General features: G+C 44.6%; 1 protein-coding gene across 1 annotated transcript in view; it reads right to left on the bottom strand.

Annotated features, from left to right (window-relative positions):
• Pigk (phosphatidylinositol glycan anchor biosynthesis class K) overlaps positions 1 to 19,202 on the bottom strand; it is a 79,525-nt gene that overhangs the window by 14,103 nt on the left and 46,220 nt on the right. The window contains exon 10 of the mRNA XM_057793390.1: positions 13,411 to 13,495. Coding sequence (XP_057649373.1) covers positions 13,411 to 13,495 — 85 coding nt within the window. The remainder of the gene's footprint in view (positions 1 to 13,410; positions 13,496 to 19,202) is intronic.

The following is a 19,202-nucleotide window of genomic DNA, read 5'->3' as shown; positions in this document are numbered from 1 at the left end:
AGCTACAGAGAAACCCTGTCTCGAAAAACCAAAAAAAAAAAAAAAAAAAAACCAAAAAAAAAAACAAAACAAAAAAAACAAATAAATAAATGGGACCTCCTGAAACTGAGAAGCTTCTGTAAAGCAAAGGACACAGTCAATAAAACAAAAAGGTAGCCTAATGAATGGGAAAAGATCTTCACCAGACAAAGGACTGATCTCCAAAATATATAAAGAACTTAAGAAATTAAACATTAAAATTCTAAATAACCCAATTAAAAAATGGGGTACTGAACTAAACAGAGAATTCTCAACAGAAGGGTTTCAAATGGCCAAAAGATACTTAAGGAAATGTTCAACTTCCTTAGCTATCAGGGAAATGCAAATCAAAACAACTCTGAGGTACCATCTTACACCTGTCAGAATGGCTAATTCAAAAACACTAATGATAGCCTTTGCTGGAGAGGATGTGGAGTAAGGGGAACATTCATCCATTTCTGGTGAGAATGCAAACTTGTACAACCACCTTGGAAATCAGTATGGTAGTTTATTAGAAAATTGGGAATCAACCTACCTCAGGATCCAGCAATACCAGTCTTGGGAATATACCCAAAAGATGATCAATCACAGTACAAAAGCATTTGTTTGACTATGTTCATAGCAGCATTATTTATAAAAGCCAGAACCTGGAAACAACCTAGATGCCCCTCAACTGAAGAATGGATAAAGAAAGTGTGGCACATTTACACATTAGAGTACTACTCAGCAGAAAAAAAAAATGACATCTTGAATTTTGCATGCAAATGGATGGAATTAGAAAACACTATCCTGAGTGAGGTAACCCAGACCCAAAATGATGAATATGATATGTGGATCATAAGTGGATACTAACTATAAACAAAGGACATTGAGTCTATAGTTCATGATCCTAGAGAAGCTAAGTAATAAGGTGAACCCAAAGAAAAACATATATTGATGCACCTGGAAATTGGAAACAGACAAGATCGCCTGACAAAATTGGGAGCATGGGGACCGAAGGTAAAAGAAGGGGAGGGTTGAGGAGAACTTGAGGGAATGGGATAATCGAGATGGAGGAAGGACAGATATGAGAGCAAGGAAAGAGATATCTTGATTGAGGGAGCCATATGGGGTTAGCAAGAAACCTGGTTCTAGAAAAATTCCCAGGAATCCACAAGGATGACCCCAGATAAGACCCTAAGCAATAGAAGAGGGGGTCCCAAACTAGCCTTGCCCTGTAGTCAGACTGATGATTATCTTAAATATCACCATAGAACCTTCGCCCAACAACAGATGGAAACAGAGGCAGAGACCCACATTGGAGCACTGAACTGAGCTCCCAAGGTCCAGCCGAAGAGTGGAAGGAATGAGAATATGAGCAAGAAAGTCAAGACCATGATGGGTTCACCCACTGAGACAGTTTACCTGAGCTAATGGGAGCTCACCAACTCCAGCTGGACTGGGAAGGAACAAGCATAGGACCAAACTAGTCCCTCTGAATGTGGTTGACAGTTGTATGGCTGGGTAGACTGAGGGGCCACTGGCAGTGGCACCAGGATTTATCCCTACTTCATGTACTGGCTTTTTGGGATCCTATTCTCTTTGGATGGATACCTTGCTCAGCCTAGATGCAGTAGGGAGGGCCCTGGACCTTCCACAAAGCAAAGTGCCTTACCCTCTCTTAGGATTAGATAGGGTGGTGTGGGAGGGTGTGTAGAAGGAATGGGAGGAGGGGAGGGAGTGGGAATTTGGATTGGTATTTTTTTTAAAAAAAAAATCTAATAAATTTTAAAAAAATAAAGTTACACAATCCAAAATAATGTACAGAAACAAAAGGAGAAAAAAAGAGCAAATGGGGCAAATACACACAGTGATATGGCAGGCTCCCATCTAGACAGTGACTGAAAGAAAGGGTCTGACTACTCCAGCTGAAAGGCAGAATCCACCGTTGTGAATAAAGCCTGAGACTCAATGCTGTACACGAGACCAGGCTCTGAGACACAGGTAGCAGAACGAGTGAGTGCACGCGACAACATGCTCCCTTTATGCAGTCTATGAGATGAATGTCTGTGGTGGCACTCAGTTTACCAATCAGATGCAAACATCAATGGTTTACTCTGTCAACCACCCATGTAATAAATATGGCCTGAGTTGGGCTCCAGGTGTAACCAGGTAGAATCTTTGAATCTAACAATTCAGTCGAACATACCACCAAGTACATAGTAACATGCAAAAACACTGGCAGGCAGAAGTAACAGTCCTTCGTGAAAGTCCTCGGAAAGAAGGACGGCAACTACTTCCTTTTCAAAAGGATTCCAACATCGTTGGGCGGCAAGAAGTTGTTAAAATAATTCGATACTTAAATTCCCCGAGAAAGCCGCAACATTCTCTGTTTCACTCTGATCTCTAGCAGGCATAACAACTTCCTGTCACTCAAAATGAGTGAGGCAGGGACAAGGGTTGGCCTAGACTCCCTCAACACTCCGGCAGGTGCTCAGGGACTCTGAGGGCATCTATATCGCAACTCACCATGCAGACTAACAATAAAATGTTTTGTTTAAAGAGGAAAGAGAAGGTGTCAATGTACCCCAGAACCAGCATCTGCTGAGTGTCAAATGTGTCATATGCTAGGTATGCTCTATAAATCATTTTGTACAAATTCTCAATTTGATGTCATTTTACAGATTTGAAAGAAAAATAAAAGACTAGTGACAAAGAAATCACTCAGCATGAAAAAATAATCAATTAGCAAACTTTCATTTGTACCTAATCTTGGCTTGCACCGAAGGTCTGCTCTTTCAAGACCACTGTAATGTCCCCTTTAGACTGTCCATGAGCAGAGACAGTGCAGATGGGACAGAGCCAGGTTTGGATGCTTCTGCCACAACTAAAGTGAAGGACAGAATGTGTCACAGACAGTTTCCAAATAAATGAAAGACTGTCCAACAAAGGCAGAGGGGAAGAAGAGGACTTTCCTAACTGGAGGCATCTGAGTCCACAGGGAACAAGCAGAGGAGGACAGTCTGAGATACTCTTAACAGACTCTGCAGCAGCCAGCGGGGACAGGACTCTCCAGCGAAAACCAGCATGGTGTACACTGTTAGATCATCATGGCATTTCAAAACACGAAGAAATTTTCTCGCGTTGGTAAAAAAGTCGAATGCCTAAATTACCACAACTCATTTCCCCAGATAAAAAACAAAAAACAGAAAACAAACATTAAGCATACCAAAAGAAACCCCAGCACACACACGTAAAACTCGCTGCAGCCTGCAGAACTCCTCTGAGCGATAACTAGTTAAAGAGATGTATCTCAAGTTGCTGTAATGGCTTCTGTTACTCTCTTGTTTAAACACAGTTAAATTCCAACTTCCTGGTTTTAGGCAGAATCTTTATAACTTCTTTGCTGTGGGTTTCCCAGGAGATGCTCACAATGCTTTCGAGTTTTAATGTCTGGATCCTGGTGTATTCTCTTTTGAGATAGACTCTCTGAAGAGCAAATCACAAAGCCCCCCTCTGTGCTTAAATGAAGCCATTCATGGGAGAAACAATTTAATTTCAGCCAAATTAATTTTTTGGAACTCTATTTGCTTGCATCAAAAAATGATCAAAGACTGAATGCCTTCTCAAATAAAGCTCAACAAAGCATTTTTAATAAAAGTAGCAACTGTTAGTCTCAGCAGTCATTATGAATGTGTTTAGCATATCTGTACAATAAAAACATATATTATAAATTATTTTACCCATTTTCATAAGGAGTCTTCCCATGGGCTGAGGTCCCTGCAACAACGCTCTTATAAAGCCCTTCCTCTTTCAATGGCAGTCAGACATGCAGAGTAAGATTCACGGTAGACCACGGCTATGACTTTAATACATCAGCCAAACAGCCAGGGAGACGTAAACTACTAAGGTATCAACTGCTCACATTTCAGAGAAGCGCTACCACAAGCTTTATAACTTTAAATTATAGTACATGGTGCTTTTAGCAGAAAGGGAAAAATTAATTAGTACCTAGTCTTATCCATTTATAACTATCACATAGCTCTAGCAGCTACATTACAGGCTGAATGTAGACAAATGCACTTCGTAAGACTACGATGTCTACTGGCACATCTTACACCAGAAACCACCGATTTTAGGAAGTGAAACAATGTGGGCATCATTTTGTCTTAGTAAATTTAGAGCACTGGCAATTGTAAGGAGGCACACACACAACAGGAAAATGAGAAACCGCAGTCAGAGAAAGCACTGGGAATGGTCCCCAAAGGAAAACGGGACTTCTCTAAAAATGACCAGAAAGGATGCTCAGAGGGACTGAATAGTGACGTATAACCCCAAGGAGACTGGTGCGATGGAATGAAGTGGACCCTGACTACCAAACTCTGTCAGCAAAGATACTAAAGCCTTTTTCTATAAAACGGGACTTCTCTGGCCTGCGCATATCAGTGAGCCTGAGCACAAATGACCACCTCAGCTTTTATTAGGAAGCATCTCAGGCCATTGAGGTGACAGAGAAATGCCCCAGCTACATTAGCTCATCATGTGGCAAGCCAGCAACGCTGCCAAGCACAGGCTATGCAGCTGAAGGGAACGGACTTTCACTCACCTAAGGACTTGGGATCTGCTCACAAAAGTGGGGAGCCCTTGTGGCTTTGTGTTCTCTTTTCAATACTTCAGGAACAATTTTTGGTGAATTTGGCAGAGTCAAGTTCCTTAAAATGGGCATGTAACAATGAAAGCAACCGCCAAGAGCATCATCAATGCATTGGCTTGTTTTCCCTTTTGGTGACTATTGCCAATTTGACCGCAGGCTAAAACCTTTGCCCTGCCAGCACAAGGCGGGAACCTGTGATGTGGGTCCATTTTCTCACCTGACTTTTCTTACAGACATTCTTCAACTAGTGAATCACTCAGACAGCACTGCCTCTATTTTCTGGAGGTAGAAAATGGTCCTCTCTGCTTCAGCACAGAAAGCAAATGCTGCTCACAAGCCAGGAGCCTCCTCCACAGCACACACACCTCAGTGACAGCACCGGTTTCTCTGCTGGTGGTGCGTGTTGGTAAAATGTAGAAAATGAAAATATTCCTTCTATTTGGCATATTTATAAGATTATAACCAACCGGCTATTAGAAGATCAAAAGTCAATTCATAACTACCATCATGACTGCACCATGGTTTCTATCAATAAATAAAATTATGGAACATTTTAATAAGCCTTTACTGTATCTAAGAGTGTTTTAAAATTATATATTCTCTAGGAAGCAGCAGCAAAACTCTGTTGTGAAAGCCTTCTGTCTTGTGACGAAAATGATGGGGTTGTAATATAAATGGGCGAAGGAATTATGACAGAGTGGCTAATACTCAAAGCAATGCATGGAGTCAAATGCCCGATGCTCGTTAGGAATGTTCACTTTCTAAATGTGACAAACTTTCAAGGGACTTGTGGAAGAAATGTGTATTTCTCTAGCTGTTTTAGTTGTGTGTCACTAATTTTCAAATATCCAGGGCCCACTCAGACAAGTTAGTGATCCAAGATCTTTGACATTTTTTTCTGACAACTTGGTTATCCCACTTGCCATGAGAATGCACAGTTGTGGGGACAGGCAGTCAGTGAAGGCACTCTGAAATGTGCCATGGAGTCACACCTTTAACATTCTCTTTGTGGGTTCATAGGAAGGGACAGGTAGTCAGTGCAGGCACTCTGCAATATGCCATGGAGTCACACCTTTAACATTCTCTTTGTGGGTTCATGGGAAGGGACAGGTAGTCAGTGCAGGCACTCTGCAATGCGTCATGGAGTCACACCTTTAACATTCTCTTTGTGGGTTCATGGGAAGGGACGTGGTGTCTTTGGAAAACACGGAACAAGCATGTGTGTGCTGCCTGGACAACTCACAAGAGTCTGTGAAATCCCGACGACTGCTCAGCTACCATAACTATGCACTGACTCCTGAAACAGGGAACTGAGCAACGTAAAGGCCCAGTGACCCACCTACGGGTAGAGTGCTAAGAGGCTCTTCAGGGCTACCCCTTTTCAATTCTTTGGTCCCCACCCACATGTCTGGTTCCACCCCCAACCCTTCAGATTCCATTTGTCCCAATTCACTGGGGTCCAGTGCAGTCATGGTGGAGAAGGAAATCAGGCACAGGTCTTCCCAGAGACTCTCTCCAGACAAGCTTTCAAATCAGCAAACCCCCATCTGCTGAGGAATACAGAGAGCCTTCTGCTGGGAGTGGGATCTTCCAGACTATGCTTTCACGTGACAGGCAGGAATCACACCTGCTCATAGTTCATAATCATCAAATTTTCTAAGAGAAAAACTTCTTTCCAAACAATTTCAAGTGCTCCTAAGGAGGGTGCATTGCATAGTAGACAAGAGTATTGGCTCTGGAGTCACGTGACCCAGACCCCAACTCTGGCATGGTCATTTCTAAGACCTCAGGGAGATGACTGACGTGACCTGAACCTCAGCTCACTTAGATGACTTCAGTGGTACCGTTTATCTTCTGATGGTGACGACGAGGAGGAAGAAGAGGAGGAGAAGCACCGGGAGGGGAGAACCAGGAGGAGGAGCAGAAGGGGAGGTGGTGATGGTGGTGATAATCATCTGTTGCACAAAGGAAGTGGGGTAGAGGATGCAAATGAGACATTTCATGGTAGAACACAGGGGAATTGAATGCCAACTGCAGACGAGGGGAGAGGAAGGAGGGGAGAGAAGGGAAAAGAGACTCTGCCATTTCTGCACTAATATCAACTATTATTTTTTTAAATCCTTACAAATTTAGTAAAATCAGGAAACAGGAATGCCTTTGTTCTAGAAAACTTATAAGTAGGTTAGGCTCCAAATCTTATTTACTTACTTATTAAATTAGTTTTGGTTTTTCAAGACAAGGTTTCTCTGTGTAGTCCTGGCTGTCCTGGAACTTACTTGTAGACCAGGACACTGTCTAAGGTCCCCAACAATGATGCAGACACCCAAGATACCATCTAAGGTCCCCAAGAGTGACGCAGACACCCAGGACACCGTTTAAGGTCCCCAAGAGTGACACAGAAGCCCAGGACACCATCCAAACAGGGTATGCTAGGAAGACCCTGGTCTGAGGACTAACATGCACTACTCTTACCAAATACAGAATTTGCAGAAGACCCTGTAATTAAAAGCAAGGCCCTGAAGAAGCCTGGAATACAGACAAGAGCACAGGTGGGGAGGTGATGTTCCTGATGCTGAACACGTGGATATGCTGTACACTCTTACAGTCTCGGGCTCGGTTACAACAGCAGAGAACCCACCAGCTAAGTAAAAGGACCTGAGTCAGAGGGAGAGATTATCTCAGCACCTTGAGTCTTGGTGTCAGCTCTGCACATCTCAACCCTCCCACAAACACATCAACCTTCACTCACACTGTTCCAAGCATGTGGGCAGAGACTTGGTCAATACAGGGCACGCTGGGGTAGCTAGGGTGCTCAGGTGGAACGAGGTTTCAATTCAGTACTCAGTAGTTGCTGATGCATGCCTCGCCTTGGCAACCTTCACAGTACAGTGTACCAAGTCACTGCTGTAGACTTAGATCATGGGCGTCACTAAACAAGCAATTGGAGCATTGTTAAACCCATGCAACGACTGCATGGACTAACATACAAAATAAGACTTTGATTCAGCTTTACCCTGAAGTCATTATTTCACTATCCCTTCCTATGCAATAGAAGAAATGTACTCTTAAATTAGAAGGTCATTAGATAGTCTATCATCCTTCCACAGGCCTCAGACCCTTGCTGGAACACACTTTATTTTGGAGCCAATTATGACTGACCAAGTCCTGGGTCACCCCAAACTCCATGTTTCACTGTGAACTCCATGGGGTTCCTGCTGGCAGAGGCAGCAGGTGAGTGGGTCACAGGGAGGTGGTGATATCTGGTACAGGCCCCTGATGCTGCCGGTAACATGGCTAGCTCCAGGTTAGCTGGACGCCAGGGATCTCTTAGGCCATTACATCAATGGTTTCCTCAGGGTCACAGGGTGGTAGGTCAGACACAGATGGGCAATGAGTGGCTAGTTAGGGAGCCAAACACAGCCCCAGATCACCCGACTCAGATCGGCGCCATTCCAGCCTCCACAACACCCCACTTCTAGTCAGGCAGCAGCCTTTGGTGTAGGTGTGGGTTCTTCAGTGCATGTGACCTCAGGTCATGACGTCATCCAGGTCACCAGGAAACTGACCAATTCCAGCCACGTGTGCTCTGTTCACAGGGGCCATCACATCTTTGCATTTGTGCCACCTTCTGTATCTAGAAGACACTGGCCCAAATACCTTAGTATGTGTGAGGAATACTTTAAGTTGGTTCTTCATACAACACTTAAAGGCACGCCTCACTGGAAATAAGGAGAGGCTCTCCTGACAGTGGGCTCGCATGTCTGCTCAGCACACGTCACTTCTGATAGATTTTATTTCAAAGGAAGTTTTTTTTAAATTAGCATTTGAGATGGATAGATATTGCTAATTACAAAGATAGTTCTCTTTTTGAAGATTTTTATGTCTAATTTTCAAATCACTAATTGTCATTATTTTATAATTAATAAGCTCCACATGGTGTTAATCAACTTTTTATGCTCACAAATTAAAGTGAAACAAACCTACTAACTGCCAAAAATGTTATCTAGCTCACTTGTGAGTGACAGCATTTACAAAGAAAGTAGCATTAACACTCAATAAAATACCATATTATATTCACAAATTTTAAATATTAATTCAAAATCCACACTATCTTTTAAAAAGTGGTTTGATTTTTAAACCAGCACCTGCGGGGTAACTAGGAAGTTGACTTATACACAAACATCACCCATTTGTCTCTCTAATGTCCCCACAATAGACCGTACTTGTCTTCTTGAAAACAGAACAAGTGACAGCCTTTGAACAGAGATCATCGCATAGGCACGTAGGGTCGCCAAGCACTCTCTGTGTGTGCACTCTCCTGCTACTTCTCCATGGTCCAGGCCCTGTGAGCACAACAAATTCCTAAAGGACTCATGCTCTACACAGCAATGCCCCACACCAGCAACTCCAATTCCTACTTCCCAAAGAGCTGCCAAACTGTTAGCACATGAACACTAAGGTGATAAATACCGCCACTGTGGGCTATGAAAGTACCACAAGCAAGTTTGGCAGTAAGGTCCTCAGTGCCCTTGAGAGACCCTTTAGTCCCTGCACTCCTCAGTTGATGTGGGATTCCCCTCTGTATGCTGTGAATACCATTGGTTAATAAAGAAACTGGCTTGGCCTGATAGGGTAGGACAGAGCTAGGCGGGGTGGGGTGGGGGAACTAAACTGAATGCTGGGAAAAAGAAGGGCGAAGTCAGGAAGAAGCCACGGAGCCACAACTGGAGACAGACACCAGAACTTAACCCGGTAAGCCACAGCCTCATGGATTAATAGAAATGGGTTAAATTAATATGTAAGGGCTAGCCAATAAGAATCTAGAGTTAATGGGCCAATTGGTGATTTAATTAATATAGTTTCTGTGCGGTTATTTCTGGAGTCTGGGCGGCCAGAAAACAAACAAGTGGGAAGCCTGAATGCAATACCAGTGGGCACCAGATGCACACAGAATACTGTACACTAGACACGCTGTTTAATTCTTCAACACAAGTGCTCACAAAACATTTCCTCACGCGACAACACTTAGGAAGAGAGAGAAGCATGTTAAAGTCTCAAGCGAAGGAGATAGAGAGGGAAGAAAGAGACATGAGTAAGCCTGAAGACAGAGGGGAGCCCATTTTGAGCCAACAGCAGAACGGGGGCTCCCCAGTCTCTGCTGCAGAGCTGCTGCAATGGAACACTCAGAAGCAACTTCAGGAAGGAGGGGCTTAGCTGTCTCAGGAGCCAAGTACCAAGCCTTATTGTGGGGAAGTCACAGCAGAGGAGCTGCAGGCAGCTGGTCACCTGCTAGCTACAATCAGGGCTCTTGCTTGCTTCCATTTTTCTACTTAGAGAGCCTAGGATCCCACCCACAGAACGCCAGTCAACATAGCCACCAGGCACCCCAGAGATTGCTGATTCCACCATGGCACTCCAGTTACCTGCACTGCTCACTAATTTCACCAGCTCTACAACCACAGACAGAGAAATGTCAAGTATTTCCAGATGTGCCTTGCACACTGCACCAGGGGTTACTAGGACAAAGTCATAGCTAACAGAACGTTTCAGCAGGACAGACACTGAATCTCGTGTGCTATGAAGACATGTCAGTCACACCTGCACTGCGCCCATCACCCTACCGAGACCAGAAAGGAGACGGAGAAGATTCAGGGTTTGAGTGACTTTATCTGCAAGCAGCTAGATTAAACTTTCTGCTGTCAGGCAGAAACAGAGAGAAAGAAAAGGGCATTTAGTTGATAAAATAAAATTCAATTATCTAAAAAAGGCAAAGACAAAGAAAACACCATTTGTTCTACTGAGTTCTGGATTTGAACAGTCTGCCTCCTACATCAGCTATGTGTGTTGCAGTGTGTTCCCAGCGTGCAGGGACACACTGAGTGCTGTAGTGTGTTCCCAGTGTGCAGGGACACACTGAGTGTTGCAGTGTGTTCCCAGGGTGCAGGGACACACTGAGTGCTGTAGTGTTCCCAGAGTGCAGGGACACACTGAGTGCTGTAGTGTTCCCAGAGTGCAGGGACACACTGAGTGCTGTAGTGTTCCCAGTGTGCAGGGACACACTGAGTGCTGTAGTATGTGTTCCCAGTGTGCAGGGGACACAATGAGTGCTGTAGTGTGTTCCCAGTGTGCAGGGGACACAGTGAGTGTGGCACACATCGCTGCACTCATGAGCAGAACCACTGTCCACTACACACCACTTAGGAAACTGCCCTGCAGCCTCGCAGCTAAGGGTCACAGGCTGAAGACAGGTGCTTTGAACCATTCAGACACCTTTCTTAGACACAGTGCCACACCACAGCATTCGCTTTCTGAAGTTGGATGGTTTACAGAGCTGTGTGTCATTCCGTTCCATTTAGAATAGTTCCATTACTCCAAAAGAGAAACTGTATCCTTGGCAGGGAACATTATGCCCTGCTGCCTCCCAGATCTGGCCACCCTTACTCTACAGATGTGGCCGTGCTGGACATTCATGTGTGACCTCTTTCACAGTGTGACGTGCACAGGTGATAAGGTGATCCATGCCGCAGCTCATATGCACCTCCGCCCTCTTATTGCTCTTCTTGAATGTGCTATATTCTGTTGACTGTACACAGCTGCTCAGAGGTTGGGCTGTTCCCACCTCCCGTTTGTTCACAGGCTGCTGCAATGAACATGGCTCTGGAGGGCTCCTTGTCTTCAAGTCTCTTGGACCTGGGCCTATGTTAGAACCACTGGTTCAGAAGTGTGACTTGATTTAATCTGTGCATGTGGGGGCATCCATGGGTACACTGACTGAGGTCAGAAGAGAACACCAGGAATCCTGCTCTGTCGCTCTCTGCCTCACGGCCCTGGGTTAAGGTGTGGTGCCCAGCGAACCCGGAGTCTCTGCTTCTCTCTAGCCCACAGTGCTGATGTGGGCCGTGAAATCTGTCCTCATGCTAGGGAAGCGAGGATTCTCAGGCATAGCACCAACTCCCAGCCCTCCTCCCAATGTGACACTAACGACTCACTGAATCTATGAAGTCCACTCTTGGCATCTGCGGCTCTTTCATTCACTGCTGAGATGGCATTCAGCCTTGGAGAAACTCTCCTCTCCTCCTTCCCCTTTGCTGGTGAAGGTGCTGTGCCTGCTCAGCAAACCCTCTATACCAAGTCACAGTCCCAGCAACTCACCGAGACCTCTTAGAAGCTGGTGGCTCCTTATGTCATGGAAAATGGCCTACATTTATGGCTTTAGGTAAGCTGGATGCTAGAGGTCTGTTATACCACAACATCAACAACGGTTTCCTCACAGTCACAGGGTTCTGTTCTGTTCATCCGTACCACCTTCTGTATCTAGAGGAGCTCCAAGGGATCCAACTCCCTCTTCAGACCTGTCTCAGGTGCACCACACAGACACATCCACAAAATTAAAAATAACCATTTTTTTAACTGTAAGACAAATTGTAGAATATTCCCTTACACTGTGTGAAAATATGCTGCTGTGATTGGTTTAATAAAGAAGCTGACTGACCAACAGCTGAACAGGATAAAGTTAGATGGGAGAATGCTGGGAAGGAGAAAGATGTGGTCAGGGGAGTCACCAACCAGATGGAGAGGAAGCAAGATATGCTGGAGAGATAAATGCCATGAGCCTCATGGCAGAATGTAGTTTAATGGAAATGGGTTAATTTAGGTTGTAAGAGCTACTTAGCAATAAGCCTGAGCTATCGGTCAAGCATTTAGAATAACATTAAGTCTCCATGTTGGTTATTTGGGAACTGGCAGGCAGGAGAGAAAAATCCACCTATAACCAATTCCTTACTAAGTGAACCTACCTGGAGAGTGAGACGGTGGCTGTTTCTGTCCCAGAGCTGCCACAAAAGGACAATGACTGAAGACTGAATGACATATCTGCTGTTGAAATGACCTTTCATGCCATAACATAAACTCCTATCATGCAAAATTTCTTATACATTGAAATTTTTATGATAGATCACTCAGATTTTTAATTACACTGTTTTAAATTTACTGTTAAATCAATACCATCTCTTTTATACTAAAAAAGAACCCACAACCTAAAATTCTTGCCAGGTCAAATGTTTTACCTTGAATTCAAACTGTTTAACTACAAAACAGCGGTCAGAAAAGAGGCAGTTTACTGGTTCCTTCCCATTATAAAATCGTTTCTGACATTTCAAGTGGTCAGCCACCAGAAAGGTTAATTCCTGCTTCTGCGGTCAGGCTTTACTCCAGGTGACTGCTCTGGGAGGTCCTGTTTACCTATTCCCAGCAAAGCACACAGCTCCGTGTACATGCTCGCTGTTAAGAACATATTGACTTGCTGCCTGGCCTGCTGGTTGATTCATTTATGCTGGAGTCAGGCATGAAGAGAGAATTCCAATTGTGACATTTGCAGACGGTTGGGTCACTTAGGCGCTGTCAACCTGAGAATCCCTAACATATAAACTGGACTTGATTACCACACAGTTGAGCACACCAGAGGGGCAAATTTCTAACCATTTTTAAGATTCATGCAGAACTTTAAAACTGAGTTATATCTGTAGAGTGAAAACTCTCATTTAAAAGTCTTTCTTTTAAACTCAAACTGGCGCTACTAACAACCCACAGACGCTCTAGCACCACACTCGCACTCTTCACACTTCGATACTGGGATTCAAATGGGAACATTAGCAGTACGGGTAAGGCCCACGATGCCGTTTACCCAGAACACACTGATTCTGAAAAATCTAGCAAAAGCAAATCTTGTTTCTTTCACAAGGATCTAATGGAAAGCAAACCTGGTGTATTATCTGAGCCACCGGGAGCTGTTCCGCGTACTGCAGAGGTTCCGTGAGCTCCTCCTCCATCCCGTCTTCCGTGTAGCTGGAAAGCAAGCAGAGGACACACTCAGGCAAGTGGCCATGGTGAATATGTAGGAAATGTGCTTACCACAGACCTAATGTAACTTTTAGAAATAATATTTATTAATAATTTTGGGGAAACTACCCAACAAAATGACCCCAATTTAAATGATGTGACCAGAAATGTATTCAGACTACACGTACTTGTGTGATGAAATCAGCTAACGTCACTTACTGTCCTGGCCCCCTCTCTCACTCCACCTTTCGTGAGGTCTGGGTTCTCAGCAGGGCAGTTGCTTCTTTCTCGCCTTCTCTGCGCACCATTCCACTGGCCCTGCCCCTCCGGATCTTGGGTTTTGCCTGTGATTACTTCTGCCTGTCTGGACCAGCCTCTAATCCTGCCGTCTGCTCTCTCTTCTACACGTACAGATTCATTTAAAACCACCGAACTGTATCATTCATGTCTCAAAGATAGAAACTGTGTCACGTGCTTCTCTACTTACGGGTGCTCACCATCTATCTTGGTAAGGGGGAAATAAACCCAACTTTTAGTTTTAAATTTAAAATGATATACAACATTCACACAACACAGGTTGAAACAATATGAATTACACGACACGGAAACACAGATTTCCCTTAGATTTCCGATTGTTGGATTAGTATTTTTAGTGGGCATATCAACTCCTGAGCTTCCCTGTGACATTTTCACACACAGATCATCTTCCTTTGTTTCCGCCCCTCACTACCCTAACCTGTATCCCCTTGTGGGCCCTGCTCCTATGTGGCCCTCAATGTCACTTTCAGACACACACATTCCATCACTCCCTCATCATCCTGATTCCTGGAAATCAGAAATTTTAAAAAGAAAAAAATCTTTCCAAGTAGTCTGATAAAATGTATTTTTTCAATTATTGACTATCTTAGAAATAAACCCCGAACTTTAGACAGTAAGACTTAACTGCAGTGAACATTCTTTTACCCCTTTCCAGTGAGTTCTGTATCAATGTATCAAAATTGGATTTTAAAACCCCAAACTTGGACTTTTCCTGGAAAACATAGGTATAAGCTTGGTCTAAGACTCAAGAGTGCAAGGATGAGGGTTGTAGCGTCTTTCTCAAGGGGGGGGGAGGGGGGGAGGGAAGCCAACGCATCCGGAGTAAAGCCGGGTGACTCCTTCCACAGAATGCCATAGATTCTGGTGTTGGTGGGAGGAGAGGAGGAGGTCACTGCTAGAAGTCTGGGGGACGGCGGGTGTGGGGAGGGGGTCTACTGGCTCATGAGGAGAGCTTCCTGAAACTCTGACAACACAGCTCAAGGAAAAAGCAGGGAACACACTCAAGATCCTGGCATAGGCCAGAACTTCCTGAGCAGACCCTGGATGCTGGGTAAGTGAGACCAACAAGGACAAATGAAATTTAAAACCACTTCCATTCATCGAAGAAAGAGCTGGGTGAAGAGGCAGCCTAGGAACAGGAGAGAACCTTGGCCAACTAACTATACAGTCAACAGGATTAGTGCCGAAGACAAACAAAAGCCCAACACCCTAAACAGGCAACGAGCAAGAGAGTTCTCCGAAGAAGCACAAATGAGCAAAAATTATTGTGGAAGGTGCTCGATGTCCTTAGCATCAGAGAAACACTAGATAAAACTATGCTGGGAGCCCAGCTCCACCAGGAAGCGATGAGCATCAAGACACAGACTGCACTGGTGTTGGTGGAGTGTAAACCTACAGCTACCAAGGAATCAGTGTGGAGGCTTCTCCAGAATAAAAGCTGCTACTGTGCATAGCACAGCAATGACCATGGATGTAGAGCCCTCTGGGTGTGCCCAGGAGTGCTGGAGGTGGGGCGTGTGGGGGGTAAGACTACTGCTAAATGGAACACACGCGTGGTCAGGAGACACAGAGAAAGCAAGCTGGGGCTACGCTCGAGGCCTCCCCCAGCTGGAGCTGCACTCAAAGCCCCCCCCAAACTGGCTAGCCTGAGATTGCCCGAAGGTGCCCAGCAGCTCCCCTCAGTGCGCCAGCACGGCTGGCCAGGAACAGGGAGAGCTCTGCTGCAGCGGTGGCAGGCCTGGCTTGGGGCGCTGACAGACACCCGTCAAAAGCCTGTGGCTCCAGTGTGGAAGTTACGGTTGCACACACATGCACATCAAATGCCCTTCTACAGAGCCATGCTGACACCACAGACTTGGCCAGAGAAGTTCCTCTTTGCAGCGGTAGCGGTGACTGCACGGACTCATAACTAGTCAAAGAACAGAGAACGGGTGACAGTTTGGATGGGACACCCCTGCAGTCTCAAACTCCCACAGCTGTGGCTACTGCAGCGGGCCACAGGCTGGGTGTGGGAACGGCCAGGGTCGCCCGGGACATAGAGGCAGCTAAAGGTTGATGGGAAGCAGAGACACTCTCCACAGTCGTGTGCAGCTGTCTACATTGTTCCTGCTGGACTGTCTGGAGGTTGAAGCATCGTGGCCAGCTCATGTTGAGTACCCCAGCACTTACCCGTCAGTTACCTATCTGAGTATTTCCCTCACAATGTCAGCACCTTTCAGCACTCGGCGTTTAATTCCCAGCGAAGCTCAGGCACCATATGATGGGGCCTTTGCATTAGTTCACTGCTGTCTCAGAGCTAAAACAACCACTCTTGAGTTTCCGGAAATGCGTGTTTGCTTCCCCACATACACACTGCTTCCGGGACCCAGCTGGGTGCTCTGTCTACTGAGATAATCTTCACTTTAATGCTTTTAACTTCTACTATTTCTGTATTATTTTTCTTAGACATAGGCCCAGAGGGCCTTTTCCTCCCACTTTATGTTGAGGTGAGGTCTAGAACGTTCTTTGAGGGTTGATAGTCTAGACAATTCTCTCAGCGACACAAGAGATAGGACCTTTCGATTCAAAAATTCTGTTTCAGCTCCAAGTTTTCTGTTGTTGTTGTAATGCTCTCTGTTTATTTCCGTTTGGTTTTCTAGCTGAAACACTGAACTGAACACAATGGACCGTCTCCACACTCCCTCTCATGTCCACTGCTATTTTCTTGACTCTCATTTCTATTCTCTGTTCCTCTCACTCAACTTCTGCTAACAGATACCTTCTCTTGGGGAGCCTGTAATTTAGTTTTTGCTTCTGAGGTGATTTTGTCTTTTTTTGTCAATTTCTTCCCAGAGTTCAGTCGGGTTCTATTTCAGACATGCCTGCTGTTTATCTCTTTCTGTCGTGACTTTTTAGCTGACGGCCAGAGCGTTCTTTCTCAGCACAGACACTTGTTTAAGGTGTTGTTCAGATTCCAGGGCTGCTGTCTGCTCTTCCTCTGGTATCTCTTTTATTATCCACGCCCCCCCCTCGTGTGTGTGTGTGTGTGTGTCTGTGTGTTCACGTATGTGCAGGTGCATATATGTGATACCAAATGTCACTCCTCAGGAGCTGTCCAGCAAGTTTTTAGAGACAGCCTCTCACTGGCTTGGGCTTTCCTGCTGACTCAGACTGGCTGGCCAATGAACCCAGAGGTCCACCTGTGTCTGCTCATCACTGCGGGAATTACAGCACCAACCCAGTTTCTTTATCGAGGGTCCTGGGGATTGAACTCAGGACCTTACGATTGCATGTGAGCACTTTGTGACTAAGCCATGCCCTCAACCCTTCTTTCTATTTTGCTTTCAATCACTGAAGGACTTTACATATATAACAAAATGTATATAAATTATATATTACATATAATTTAATAAGGTTTGATCTTAATTTCCTATTTTATTCTTGATTAACTTTGTACATTTTCTAAATTCTTCTGGTGAGGATCATTTACATTGGCTTTCCTGAGATTAGTAATGGCAATTTGTCTGGAGTTGAAGGAAGAGAGGAGATGAACTAGTTTACAGAGGTTCTCGGTTCAAGTGTGCCCTCTTCTGTAGCTACAGTGAACTGCAGTTTCTTCAAAATTGTATTGCCGGCCCAGTGGTGGGACACAGGGCTATTTTTAAATGCTCCCTTGCTTCCATAAAGCCTCTCCGTACCTGCAACTGCCTCCTTCTTTTCCTCCACATCAACACTTCAATGGCACTGCGTGCCCACCTCCTCCTCCCCAAGTCTTCTGTTCCCACAGAACCACTTTCCTAAGGGGGGCACACACAGCCCCCAAGCTCTCTAAGACGCTTATACCTGAGGAAACCACAGTGCTCATTTCATCTTACACACAGATGAAACCCCAAAAGACTGATTTTTCTCTTCCAACTCATTTCAAGTCCCTTCCTTAAAGTCCCTTCCTTTTATTTTACATTTTGAGAGCTCTTATGTTGAGGGATATGTGCACATTGTGTGAAAATGTATTGCTGTGATTGGTGTAATAAAAATCAGAATGGACAATAGCTAGGCAGGAGGTGTGGCTGGGATTTCTGGGGAGAGACCAGACGTGTGATGTGGGAGGGCCTCCTGTATATGTGTCACTTTTATTGGTTAATGAATAAAGAAGCTGCTTGGGCCTATGGCAGGGGAGAATAGAGCTAGACAGGAAAACTAAACCTGGGATAAAGTAGGCGGAGTCAGAGAGACACCATGTAGCCACTGAAGGAGAAAGATGCCACAACCTCATGGTGATACACAGATTAATAGATGGGTTAACTTAAGATATAGGACTTAGCTAGCAATACGCCTAAGTGATTGGCCAAGCAATGTCTTAATTAATACAGTTTCTGTGTGATTATTTCGGGTCTGGGCAGCAGAGAATGAACAAGCAGTCTCCTCCTACAGATATGGAGGAAGCAGGACGGGCAGCACATGGCAGGAGAAGATTAAAAGAAATGGGTTAATTTAAGTTATAAGGGTTGGTTAAAAACAAGCCTAAGCTAAGGTTGAGCTTCATAATTATTAAGTCTCCATGTCATTATTTGAGAGCTGGTGGCCCAAAGGAAAACCCGACCACACTCCTATCCACTCAGCTCCTCTGAAGGTTAGCCTTCCATTTTCTCTTTCCAAGTCCCTCACTAAGATCAGCTGACACTCTCTCATGAAGAAGTGATACTGCACAGAAAGGCTGTGTTGTTCTTCCTGACAGCGCTATGTCTAAACAACAAGGCTTTCAGAGACAAGACAAACAGAGTCTGCTACTCTGAAGGGATTGGAACCCAGCACACAATGCTGCACTCTGATGAAACTGATGAATGCACTGCTCAAACGCTCTGTGCAGGTAAAGGAAGCAGAGCAGGCACATGAGATGCTCAGGAAATCAATTATAGTCACCATCTTCTGTGTGCTGGGTTTCTCTTTCCTAGATGTCCAGAGACAAAAAAAAAAAAAAAAAAAAAAAAATCTTCCTTATTATGCTACCCAAGCACTCCTAAAACAAAACTCTAGAATTATTTACAGTGCCCATGCCCAAGGTCAGCTCTGACCCAGAAAGAGTAGATTTGCTTCCATAATGCCATGTTAAAATCAGATTATTCATGTATAAAATGTATAGTTTATTGGTCACTAAAGGCCAAAGCATTCTTCTAAGAATTGAAAATTGTAGGAACAGGAAAGCAGAGATGTTGTGCTATACTAGATACTAAAAATACAATCACTAAATAATTCAAAACACATTATCTAAAGTAACTCAAGGACATTAGGAAGAAACTCCATAAACAGACCCCAAACCCAATGTTTGGTATAAGTCCTTGAATAAGTCAGCTCAAAATAATTACTTGAAACTAAAATATATACTAGAGAAAGCAAATTAATTTATATGTAATACATT

Source organism: Chionomys nivalis, chromosome 18 (assembly GCF_950005125.1).
Source record: "Chionomys nivalis chromosome 18, mChiNiv1.1, whole genome shotgun sequence".
Classification (NCBI taxonomy): Eukaryota; Metazoa; Chordata; class Mammalia; order Rodentia; family Cricetidae; genus Chionomys; species Chionomys nivalis.
This window is presented reverse-complemented; position numbering and strand designations above follow the sequence as displayed.